We start from the raw sequence: 13,050 nt of genomic DNA on the forward strand, positions 1-13,050 counted from the left end.
GTAACAAAAGTGCTACATATGTGATCAAGGAAAAAAATTCCATTAGTTACTGCTGCTTAAAGTAGATTAAACTTTACAAATATTACCACATCCATTATCAATATGGCTTCCAATTATTAAATAAATTGCCTGTAGCAATACAGCTTTTCACACCTCTACAAGGACAGAGTAAAGAGAACACCAAAGCAGTCACATCCCGTTGTATCTCGCGGACCCACCACATAAATGGCAGATGTCCCCTGCTTATTTCTGCTCCTGTTTAGGAAAGTATTTGCATTTGTGATAGTCAGTCAGCATAATCCCACTGTAACATCCTCTATCAACCTCTCATATTGAGGGGGCTTCAGTTAATGGATAGAAAGATTGGAAGTTCAGTCACTCATTTTTGACCTTAGCTCCATCCTTGAAAGACTTTTTTGGTAGCAGGGAAAGGGGACACAGACAGGAGGCAAAGCAGCTTCCGTGATGACCTCCAGCACTTTTCCAGGCAGGCACGTACTGTGCCACGTAACATATAGTGGTTCTGAGAACTGGACTTAACATCCATTAGACATTCAGCTCATGTTTTTTTCCAATGCTCTCAAGCTGGGTTGTTTTTTTTCTTTAATGACTTTCGTTTTTGTCTTTTTTTTTGTCTGTTTTACTCATGGTCCCAAAGGCAGAAGGCAGTATTTTATCTACGAAGACACACAGCTTGTGAGAGGAAAGGATGCCTGTGTCAGGCATGTTAACATCAACCAAAATCTGAGATCGAGTTTACCCACTGACATTCTTAGCACAGCACCCAAAGAAGTATAATCTAGCCACAGTGTGACTATTGTGAGGCACGGCTTATTGCAGCTGGAAATCAATTATTCCCACTCTGAGGTGGGGATTCTAGTGTTCCTTTTACTCTGCGGATACTCCCCACATGGTGTCTGTCAATCCTGGACCACACTACCTCAGCTTGCATCCTGTCAGTCTTGGGGAAGGAAAAGGAGTACAGACTAGTGTTACAGGAATCTAAAGGTACCCAAGGTTTTACACGTAGCCTAGTATTTGAGAACCAAGGGCTATCTAAATACCTGGAAGCACTTTCTTGGAATGCTAAGACAGAGCAGCAAGATTTTCTAGCCTCAGGGGCTGGGAGAGGGAAGTTTGGTTGGTTGGTTGGTTATTATTTACTGGGAATTAATACTGAGAGAGTATATGCAAAGGCTGAGGGCACCATGCCATCTTCACAGAACAAGACCCTAACGGCTAACTGACATACAAGAAACTGCAAGTTATACTGTAAGAACACATGTTAAGGACCGAGGAAAGTCTGCTAAGGTGCTACGTCTAAACTAAGTTAACTTCTTGTGTTCAACCCTCCCTGATCAGTCGTCATCCAGGGCCTCTGTCTTGATTTCGTTGGCTCCTTGTCGGGCCAATGCCAAGATAGTGTGGTTGACTGCTGCCATTTCCACAGCTAATGAGATGGGGTCTTGGTGGTCACTATGGCTAGTGCTGTCATCCTAGATGTGCAGAAATAAGAAACAAATGTTATTAGTGGATTGGTAAAATTCTCGTGCTCACAGAAAGGCATGCTGGGGCAAGGGAAGGCAGAACATCCATGGGAGGAAAGAGTGGGGGAGGGGCGTATGACAGAGTAGAGGTGAAATGTATTTAAGTAGACACTGAATGGATATAGGTCCAGAGACTTCCAGTTGACATTTTTATGATTCAACAAACAAAAAGCACTAAAAATGTTTTCTTGCTGAGAATTTTATTCCTTCTATCAGAAAGAATGCTGGTGATGATAATCAAACCTGGATCATTCCAGGTTTACAACAAATATAGCACTAGTCATTGAAGGACATAAATTCTGGATTGATACTCTTACAAAGGGATTTTCAGAATTCATGGTATCTCTCTTCTGAACAGAGAAAACTAGACAAAACTACAGATACCAACATCTTACAGATAAAAATGCATTTTTCTAAAAAAAAAAAACCCCAAACTCTCAATTCAACAGGACATAAGTGTAACTGCCGGAAATGGCTATGGGAGAACACGTGTGGCCCTCTCCTGCTGTAAGTCAGCTGGGCGAGGAAGGGGCAGGTGTCTTATTTAGAGGGAGTGTGAAGCTCTCCTTCCACACACAGCTCGAAGTGTTAAAACAATAAAGCTGTGAAGGAAACTGGCATTGCCGGATGTTCCTCAGGCAGTGAAGATGGTGTTACAAATAAGGGGTAAGTTTCTCACCTGTCACATCTTCAAGGGAACTCTGCATCAAAAAGCTTTGGAAAGGGTAAGTCCCTTCGGAAAAAAAAGGATGGGACGTGCTGCCCTTAGGGCATCTGGAAAAAAAGATGGAAATGATCCATCTACATTGCTGGATTGAAAAATAACAGGAATGTTTCCAATTAGAAAGACTTACAGAACATTCTGTCGAGCAAAGGTTTCCTGCTGGGGTCTAGGAGAAGAGACCATATATTCTCTTCATATTCCAAATGGAAATGAATTTTAAACCCCTTAAAAATTTTAATGAAATCTGTCAACGGATAGGTGGGGGGGAAAGTTCCCACATTCTTAGTTACTGAATTATTCCATCCAGTGGCTACAATTAAATATATTTTTTCCCCCAAGCAATGAAGAGTAAGTCAGGGTGAGGTGAGAAGGCATGCATTTATGAGAGGATGTGTGTGTCAATGTGCCAGAGACTCTGGAAGAACCATCTTGGCACAAGGGTTCCCACTGCAATGGGGCCATAGTGGGTGGGACCTTCCACTGTTTGCTGCATCGGTACATGTTTAGGCATGGATCACAGCTACCCAGTAGCCCCTAGTATTTCTCAAACATTGAGTGTGTGTGTGGTGAATGGTGTAACTTGCTTGTTTGGATCAGATCCTCCTCTCTTCTTCTACCTTCTCTGCTTCTCTGCCTCCCTCTGAACTTCTTCCCTCCTCCTCCTCCCCATTGCGTACTTGCCAAGTATCCTGTTGTATGACAATAAATCCATGTGGGTGAATAACGATTTCTCACAAATTCAGCAGGACAACTGAATCTTACCACATTCCTTTCAAATTACAGGAAAATCTAACTAAACACACGAGCAGAGCGGAGGGACATTAGATCGCCTCCCCTCCCCCACCCAGACAAAACACACCACAGAAGTGAGTTGTCATACTATCCCACCTGCTCTGTAACCAAGAACCTCTGCTCAGCTGCTCACCTGCTCTGAGTAGTCATTTCCGTCGACGTCATCACTGTTGGAATGGCCTCCTGGACTCTGTACATCTATCCCATGACTCTCCAGGATTGCTGCTTCTTCGAAAAAAGCAAATAGATCCCTAAATTATCTGTTACATTATCATAATGGCCTAAATACTGAATTAATTTTTGTGTTGAGGAAATTCAAATGTAATTAAATAAGAACCTAGATGGCTTTACGTTTTGTTTCTTTTAAATTGCAGATGGATGGAATTCAGCTGCACCATTCTGAAGCCCCTGCTGTAGGCAAGCTATGTTTGAGAAGTCGACTGCTAGGTGCTTCATAAATACTTACCAACTAGTTAAACAGCCCTCCTGTCTTGGGGTTCTATAAAGCATTTGAGAATTGTACTGATGAAGAGGGAGTAAGTTTATACATGAAATACAATTTTAGAAGCTCAAAACCCACCTCAGTTCACATTTCTTAAATGCTTTTTTTTAAGTCTCTTTTTGCTCTGTTTTCTGTCTATTAAGACTCTTTCAATCCCATTCCATTAGTCAGATGTTTCTTAATATCTAAGTCATAGCCCAGTGATACCATAAGCTTGGGGTATCACACTCCCTTTTCCAAGACCCTACAAGTATCTTTAATGTGCACCACAGGAGCCATTGCTCGGGGGCCAGGTCGAGTTCTAGATTCTACAGCGTTAAGAACACTGAGTTTCAGAAATAACAATACTATTATTATTATAATACAATTAGTGTAGATAACACTAACTATGAGTTATTAAAAATACAATGAAGAAAAACATAAGGGCAATTCTTGTTAGGCTTAAAAGTTAGGATCATTTAGACCCGCAGTTCTAAACTGAAGTCACTCCTAAAATAAACATAATATCCGTAACTACTTCAAAAAAGAAAGCAGCCTCTCTGATACATTACCGATATTGGCTCTCCGCTTGATCTCCTTCCGTCTGTTAGCAAACCAATTATATACTTTCAGAGACGTAACACGTTCCAGATCTGACAGTTTTTTGCCTGTGAAAGCATGCGATAAAATTTAGAGATCTATATCTGAGACCAAAAGGGAAATACTTTTGTTTTTTAAAAGTTCTTTTGATTGCATTTACTGTCAGAATAGCAGATACAGGGAGAATTGTTTTGTTTTGTTTTTTATCATTACCTAGTACTATGTACGCAAATTAATATTGAACAAACACATAAATAAATACACAAATAGCAACTATTTACATAAAAGGCTTCAATTCAGAATGCCACATAATATTAAATACATTATTAAAGAATTCCACAAAGTCAGTCTGCTAGGGTTCAAAGTTCACATGACAGTACATGAAGGCTTCATTTAATTAGCTTCATTCTAGATGAATATGTTATTCTTCATCACGTTTCCAAACAGCTGAAGTTTACTTACATCTTTAACGTCTTACATTAACTAGATTCCTGCTGTCTTAAGACAGAGGATATTGTCCATGTTTTCTTGAAGACTGAAGGTCACTCTGACCAGCCATTATTGTAACTATGCTGGAACACACAGCACAATTCAGGTTGCATTTTAGATTTATTATCTTCTTTGCTGTCAAATATGACTTCTCATGAATAGTACTATGCTTACCAACAAGGACCCACCCGTACCTTTCCCTCCTCCCCGGTTCTTTTCTGTTTCGCTTTTAATCCACAGTGGATGGAGAAACCAGAAAACGGGTTAAGGCCTTGATGATAGAGGGGTAAAGTGTTTTCCGGGGCGAGTTTGAGCTCCTGCACAGCTTTAGAGCTGGGACTTTGGCTTGTGTGAAATAAGGGTATAGATATTATTGGAGCCGAGTTGGTAGAGTCTAGAATGCTAGAAGTCTGGCTTCTAAGAATCCCTGGCTAAGGGAGAATAAATACAGTTTAACTATTTCAAAACATTGATAGATTTGTGTATAGCCTTTAAGGCATTCAAATTAACTAGCCAAATGAAGATCAACAGCATCATCTTAACTGAGAATGGTTTTTGGTAACAAAAACTATAAAACGTGGAATAATATTTTAGCACATAGAAGAAAAGACACATGTTTAAAGTGTTTAAGTGGCTCTGTTGACATGCATAGGAACAACAAGACTTCAGAAAGAGATTACCCTAAAATTTTCCTAGCTAAACAGAAGTCATCCCAATGTGGGAAGGAGATAGAAGCCAACTCCAAAAAGAATTCTTTCTTCAAATAGGAATACAGAATTACACAATTTACAACAATTATATATACATATAAAAAACCTAACAATATTTTCATTAACAAGCCTTGCTTAAATATTCCAAACTTTAAAATTATTTTGGAATTGATATATTTATGCTATATTTTTGGAAAAAGAAATCTCTATAATATTTAAAAGAACAATTTCAAGGTCTCCTATCCCAAGCAGGAACACTCCTTGGAAACTTTCCCATGTGAAGATTTGATTTGGAGTACCATAATCACATCCCTAAGAAGTAGTGTTTGAACAGGTCAGGGCAGTGACTGTCCACAGGAGGATGGTGCAGATGGAGCTGAGAGCATCCTATAGGGATGAGTCGGAAGAGATTTAAAGTCCTAAATGATGATGTGAAGCCAAGAGCTCCACCACAGAGCAAAGCGGTGCTTGCTGCCTTACCTGGCTTCTGTATAACTGCATTGCAAGCATTTGCAATTTCTTCTCTCTTTGCTTCATCTGGGTATTGGTTCTCATTGAAGTAACTGCAGAGGCAACCGATGAAGACACAAAGTTTGTACATTTTAAAACGTGCTCTCATCAAAACACTAGCACACTGAAAAATATGTTCTTATTTAGGATGTAACATTTGAGTGTCTAGTCCAGACTGTCCAATGGAATTTTCTGTGAGGATGGAAACGGTCTGTCTGTACTGTCCAATAGGGTAGCCACTACTCACGTGTGGCTGCTGAGCACTTTGAAATGAGGCTGATGTGACTGAGAAAGTGAATTTTTAATTTGCTTTAATTTTAGCACATTTATTTTTATTTTATTTTTTTTCTGCCTTTTTCTCCCCAAGTCCCCCCACTACATAGTTGTATATTTTAATTGCGGGTCCTTCTAGTTGTGGCATGTGGGACGCCACCTCAGTGTGGCCTGACGAGTGGTGCCATGTCCGCGCCCAGGATCCGAACCAGCGAAACCCTGGGCCGCTGAAGCAGAGCATGCGAACTTAACCACTTGGCCATGGGGCCAGCCCCTAATTTTAGCACATTTAACTTTAAATAGTTACATGCATCTAGTGGCTACTATATTGGATAACACAGGCCTAGCCACTGCTATGCGTCATTAAAAGATGTCCTTGATCTAAGTTACTTGTGATATGTATGGCTGGTTGAAATCACAGGGTTCTGTTACTGAGGCACTGATAACAACAGGACTTTTTTTGTGTGTCATACTGTTTGTAGTAGCAAAAACTGGAAATTACCCAATTGTACAACAACAGGAGAATGGCAGAACAAATTATGGTACATGTGTATTTATACACAGCTATTTAAAAATGACTAAGAAAAAAATAAGTTAGAGCTACGTCCATTGATCTGGAGAGATGTTTATGACATACTCCTAAGTGGGAAAAACAATCTGCAGAATAATGTGCATGTGAAAATACCATTATGCAATTTGAAAAATTCCTTTCTATGTGTACATAAATTTTCATGGATAAAAGCTGGACGAGAACACATCAGGCTGTAAATATTGATTACTTGATTGTTGGGGAAGAGGGTTAGTGGGAGGAGATTTAAATATTTCTTAAATATTTTTGCCTTTTTCCAAAGCATATATTACTTCTGTAAAATAATACTTAAATAAATTAGGTTTACTGAACCCATCTCTAGCATTATCAGATCCGGAAGACTGCATGTGGAAACAGAATGCTTACTAGTGCTACTTTTTCTGTCATCTATGAGTTTAAAAAAAGAAAAAGAAAATTTTTGTGCTTTGAGCCTGGAAACTTAAGATCAGGAAATACCCCTTGTCAAATTCTAGTACCTCCCCTTTCTTCAGAGGGTTCCCTTCCCCTAGAATGCAGCTTTCCTATTCCCTCACCCACCTGTCTGCATTGGTGGAAATGCCATCCTACTGGGAATAAACACTGGAGGCCCCTATCCCTTCTTGTAAGCCTTCAAACCCAACTTCTGACATCACCACTCCTCTTCCCCTCAGCCCATTCCATGGAGAACATCCTTCACTGCAGTCACAACTCATAGCAGCTGCCATCACCAAATAGTCTTTCCTTTTCTAAAACAAAAGTAACAGAACTATGTCATCCCAGTCTTATCAACTACTATCCCCCACAATGGTCTCCTGTTTTATTCCATGATTTAAGCATCTCTTCCCACATGAGTTTCTGCTATCATTTTTAGGGCTCCAGTGTTCATATTGAGGATTTTTCCAAATCACTGTCCCCATAACTGCTCCACTTCCACATTCCTAGTGACATTTATCTTCTGTTATTTACTTGAGCAAAGACACTCTGGATTAGTTCCATGTACCAGCAGCACCAGCATCACCTGGGAGTTTGTCAGAATGGCAGAATCCCAGACCCCACCTCAGACTAAATCAGAATCTGAATTTTACAAGATCTCCCGGTGATCCAAATGCACATTAACGTTTGAGAAGCACTGGATTAGTTCATTCATTCATTTAAAATTCAGCAACAAAGACAACAAAAGCAAGATTATGTGCTTGCACTATGGGTAAAGAAGAGAATTAGATAGTTTCTGACTTCAAGGAGTTTATAATCTACTGGAGAGAGAGACATATAAATCAATATACTTGTGGTAAAATTCCATAGGCTGTCTGGGCAGAGTAGTGTGGGAGAACAGATGAAGGTGTGCTCAGTACTGTTTGCAGGAGCCTGGAAAGACTTAGCAGAGCAAGTGGCATCTAATTAGGTCTTAAAGATGGGCAGGAGTTTGCAAGGCAGAAGAAAGGCGGAAGAGCATTTCATGCAAAGGGAGCAGCATGTGCAAAGGCAAAAGGTAGATAAAAGCCTTGAGGATTCTGGGCACAGAGAAGAGTTCAGTGTGGTAAGAATATGGGCCTCACAAGAAGAAATAAGATATTAGCCTGGAAAAGTAGGATGGGGTCAGCTTGTGATGAGCCTTGTCTGTTCTGTTAAGTAGTAAAGACTTCATCCTGAAATAGAGGTTTTCAAGCCACACAGAGAGACTCTGATCTGTGTTTTAGAAAGATAATACTTCTTTAAGACGCAATCCCCAGAATTCCATAATCTTAAAGTCTGAAATTCCCCAATCAACTTTCTACTGACCTACTCCTTCTCTTCAAATTAATTTATTCTTTACTTTCTTTATATTTTAATCTTGAATCTTTTTAAAACCACCTCCCTAACTTAAAAAAAAAAAAAATCTGTTTATCTATTACTCTTCTTCTGGCCTCAACTCTCATTTCTTAGCCTGAACTCCATGGCGAGCCAAATAAACACCATCCCTTAGGAGAAACTGGGATTATTTAGCTTTTCTGTCCTTCCACCATACCTGTCCAGCCAATCTCCTACCCTGCAGAGAAAGTACCTTCCATGTGTTTTCTTCCATCTTTTTCTCAGGGTACCAACTGTTCCTGGACAAAGTCATAAGATAGGGCCAATTGGTTTCTTTATAAGTCTGTGCTTTTCAGCCTTAGCTGAGCCCCTCATTTCTTTTTCAAAGATTTTATTTTTCCTTTTTCTCCCCAAAGCGTCCCAGTACATAGTTGTATATTTTTAGTTGTGGGTCCTTCTAGTTGTGGTATGTGGGATGCTGCCTCAGCATGGCTTGGTAAGCGATGCCATGTCCACACCCAGGATCCAAACTGGCAAAACCCTGGGCCGCCAAAGCAAAGTGCACGAACTTAACCACTTGGCCATGGGGCCGGCCCCTGGGCCCTTCATTTCTGACGGGAATTCTTTTAGTCCTTTCTAACCAACCGTCTTTAATATTCCATCTTTCATGCTCCACTCACCTGAAACCTTTTCTCTCTTAAGTCCCAAGCCCTCAAACCCACCACTGTCATTCTTTTTGCAGATGACCTTGCCTCCTCTTTTACCAAGATGGAGATTATTTAATGAGTTTGCTTAATGTTTTTAGCTTCTCAACTTTTAAACTTCTCTGAGTCATTGCTCATTCATTTCTTCCTCTTCAAGATCCACTTCTCCATTTGTATCTTTGATCTCACCTGCCTTCTTTCATTTTCTAAACTGTTTCCTTTCTTTTTTGCATACCCCATCTTTTCACTGTACCCACGCAAATACTCTATTTCACTGATTTTTATAATGCACATTTCTCCATTATTATAATCTCTAAAATCAGGATACATCTTATAATTGGTGGTCTGAAAATCAACTGGCAATGTTTTTCCCCCCTCACTGGTACATAAAATAAAACTGTGTCTTACAATCAAAGCCTTCTTAGATCTTATGGAATACAGTAGTTGCTAAGACCTACAGGTCCTGTTTCAGCAACAGCTCTATGGTCACTACACCTCATTGCATTAATTCTTCTTCCAAATTATTGCAACGCTTGTGACTGATACTCTATCCTCTCTAATGTCTGATTAATATTCCTAATGCATATTTCTAGTCATGCCACTATTCTGTTCAAAGATTTGTAAAGATATTACAGAGGTGTTCAGAGTTCTCCCCAAAACTACCTTTGCATCTTTATCTGCTGCTACTCCCATATATGCATGCTACAGTCTAGGAAAATGGAATAACTCTGTAAACTCACCACATCTCTGTGCCTTTCTCCTGCCAGTATATCTGCTTTTTGCCTTTCCCCCAACCCAAACCTTGTCTGTCTTTTAGGATATAGTTCAAATGTTACCTCCTGGCCAAAGGTAAATATTTTCCTCCCTCCCAAAATCCTACATCACTTCATCTGTTCCTCTCTTACACCTTTTTCATCTTGTATTATAGTTATCACTGCATACAGCTCTCCTACTACAATGAAAGCAAACTGAGGTTAAAGTGCAAATCTGATTCATCCTATTTGCACTCCTCATTGATGATAGTGTTGACAAGAAAATAACGATGAACAAAGTCACCACCAACCCAGTATAGGGACTTCCAAAAGAAATGAGTTATCACTGTAAATATACGGTTAGTAATCAGGGATATAGAGTTATTGCAACAGGGTCTCGAAGGATACATACTAAACTGTTACAAATGATGATTATCTCTTGGAAGCAAGAATGCTGGAGTGGGCAAAAGACAGGGAAATATTGGTGGTAATTAAGATCAATTTTTACAGGTGACATCACCAAGATGGTGATATAGGGTGTTCCTGACTTCACTCTCCCTCACAAGAAGAATAACCAACGAGACGACACCACTGATACAACCCTAGAACATGAGAGACTGAACCACCCGCCTGCACGTCAGAGATCAAGACAGACTGCATTAGAGGGGAAGAGAAGAGGCTACATGTTGACCACCTTGCCCCTCCCCCAGGCCAGCACAGCAAAACACAAAGAGATCTCCCCTGAGCCTCCAGTAGGAAAAGAGAACCCAATGGGGACAACTAACCCACCCTCCCAGCACTGTGGGTCACTTTGTGGGAGCCCCTCCTCTGATCTTGCACCACGGGGACTGCAGGTGTATCTGCAGGGCTCAGTCACTGAGAATCTGACTATGATCGATGGAGAAGGGTGGTGGGGCTTGCAACAAGCAGCACAGGGATCTCAGCAGACTGAGTTCATACCTGTAGTGCTCAAGTAGTAGTCTCAACCAGCAGCTTTGTTCATCTGAAGAACCAATTTGGGGGCGCATTCTGACCAGGGAACTCGGCGGGGTGCAGATCTGCCTGATTTGGATCCTGAAATGAGGCGTTTTCCCAGCCTTACCTGGTTTGCCACACCCAGGCAAGAAGCCGAGTCACAGCCCTACCAGCTGTGGGGTGTACCTTGCAAAGACCTGTCTGACTAGAAGGGCTGGTAACTCCTGGAAGCTGTGTGGCCCAGTGGTACTTGAGCCAAGAGGTGGGTGGGCAGAGTTGATCACCCCCAGAGCAAAGCCAGTATCAGATACAGAAGCTTCCATTGCTATGCACAGGCAGGGATGGAAAAAGTCATTTCAAGCAAATGGTAACCAAAAAAAAAAAAAAGCAGGAGTAGCTGTACTTATATCAGACAAACAGACATTTTAAACTAAAAATGGTAAAAAGAGATAAAGAATGTCATTACATAATGATAAAGGAGTCAGTTCATCAAAAAGATATAACAACTGCAAATGTTTATACTGCCAACATCTGGGTACCTAAAGCACTAAATATATAAAGCAAAAACTAACAGAGCTAAAAGAAATAAACAGTAATGCAGTAAAAGTTAGGGACTTTAATATCCCATATTCAACAACGGATAGTTCATCCACACAGTGACTCAATAAGGAAACAGCAGATTTGAACAACACTATAGACCAAATGGACCTAACAGACATATATAGAACATTCTATCCAACAATAGCAGAACACATATTCTTCTCAAGTGCTCATGAAACATTTTCTAGGATAGACCATATGTTAGGCCGCAAAACAAGTCGTAGTAAATTCAAGAAGACTGAAAAGATACCAAGTATCTTCTCTGACCACAACAGCATGAAACTAGAAATCAATAACAAGAGGAAAATTCATGAACACATGGAAATTAAACAACACTCTCTTCAACAACCAATGCATCAATGAAACAATTAAAGGGGAAATAAAAAGGTTTCTTAAGACAAATGAAAATGGAACTGCAACACACCAAAATTTATGGGATGCAGCAAAAACAGTCTAAGAGGGAAGTTCATAGCAATAAACACCTACATTAAGAAGCAAGAATGATCCCAAATAAACCACCTAACTCTCCACCTTAAGGAACTAGAAAAAGATGAACAAACCAAGCCCAAAGTTGGCATATGAAAGGAAATAAAAAGATTAGAGCAGAAATAGAGAACCAAAAAAAAAAAAAAAAAAAAAAAGAAAAGAAAAGAAAAAGAGAAAGAAAAGATTAACCAAACTAAGACTTGATTCTTTGAAAAGATAAACTAAATTGACAAACTCTTAGCTAGACTAACCAAGGAAAAAAGAGAGAGGACCCAAACCAACAAAATTATGAATGGAAAAAAGAAACATTACAATGGATACCACAGAAATACAAAGGATCATAAGAGGATACTACGAATAACTATACACCAACAAACTAGGCAACCTAGAAGACATGAAAAAATTCTTAGAAACATACAACTTACCGAGACTGAATCAAAAAGAAATAGAAAATCTGAATACACCAAATACTAGTAAGGAGATTGAATCACTAATCAAATATCTCCCATCAAAGAAAAGACCAGGACCAGATGGCTTCACTGGTGAATTTTACCAAATATTTTAAGAAGAATTTCTTCCAAAAAATTCAAGAGGAGGGGACACTCCCAAACTCATCTTATGAGGCCAGCATTATCCTGATGCCAAAACCAAAAAAGGATACTACTAGAAAAGAAAACTACAGGCCAATATCCCTGACGAATACAGATGCAAAAATTCTCAAGAAAATACTAGTAAACCAAATTCGGCAGTACATTAAAAGAATTATTAACCATGATCAAGTGGAATTTATCCCTCGGATGCAAGGATGGTTCAACATATGCAAATCAATCAATGTGATGCATCACATTAATAGAATGAAAGAACAGATTTTTTTTTGAGGAAGATTACCCCTCAAATTTCAATTTTAATTTTTATGTTTGAGGAAGATTAGCCCTGAGCTAACAACTGCTGCCAATCTTCCTCTTTTTTTTTTTTTTTTTTTTTTGCTGAGGAAGACTGGCCCTGAGCTAACATCCATGCCCATCTTCCTTTACTTTATATGTGGGACACT

The 13,050-nt window shown here is 39.7% G+C and overlaps 1 protein-coding gene across 29 annotated transcripts in view; it reads right to left on the reverse strand.

Annotated features, from left to right (window-relative positions):
- The window catches only part of HMBOX1 (homeobox containing 1), a 192,112-nt gene that overhangs the window by 12,794 nt on the left and 166,268 nt on the right, over window positions 1–13,050 (reverse strand). For 4 of the 29 annotated variants that reach the window (XM_044766892.2, XM_070505113.1, XM_070505114.1 and 1 more), the window contains 5 exons: window positions 5,824–5,906; window positions 4,117–4,212; window positions 3,197–3,291; window positions 2,889–2,960; window positions 559–1,496 (listed from right to left, as the gene is read on the reverse strand). In XM_044766892.2, the coding sequence (XP_044622827.1) occupies window positions 1,359–1,496; window positions 2,889–2,960; window positions 3,197–3,291; window positions 4,117–4,212; window positions 5,824–5,906 (484 nt within the window). In that variant the 3' untranslated portion in view covers window positions 559–1,358. Of the gene's footprint in view, window positions 1–558; window positions 1,497–1,737; window positions 2,961–3,196; window positions 3,292–4,116; window positions 4,213–5,823; window positions 5,907–13,050 lie in introns of those variants that run through there. The other 25 variants (XM_044766897.2, XM_070505119.1, XM_070505120.1 and 22 more) reach the window with 15 other exon arrangements.

Source organism: Equus asinus, chromosome 3, assembly GCF_041296235.1.
Source record: "Equus asinus isolate D_3611 breed Donkey chromosome 3, EquAss-T2T_v2, whole genome shotgun sequence".
Taxonomy (NCBI): Eukaryota; Metazoa; Chordata; class Mammalia; order Perissodactyla; family Equidae; genus Equus; species Equus asinus.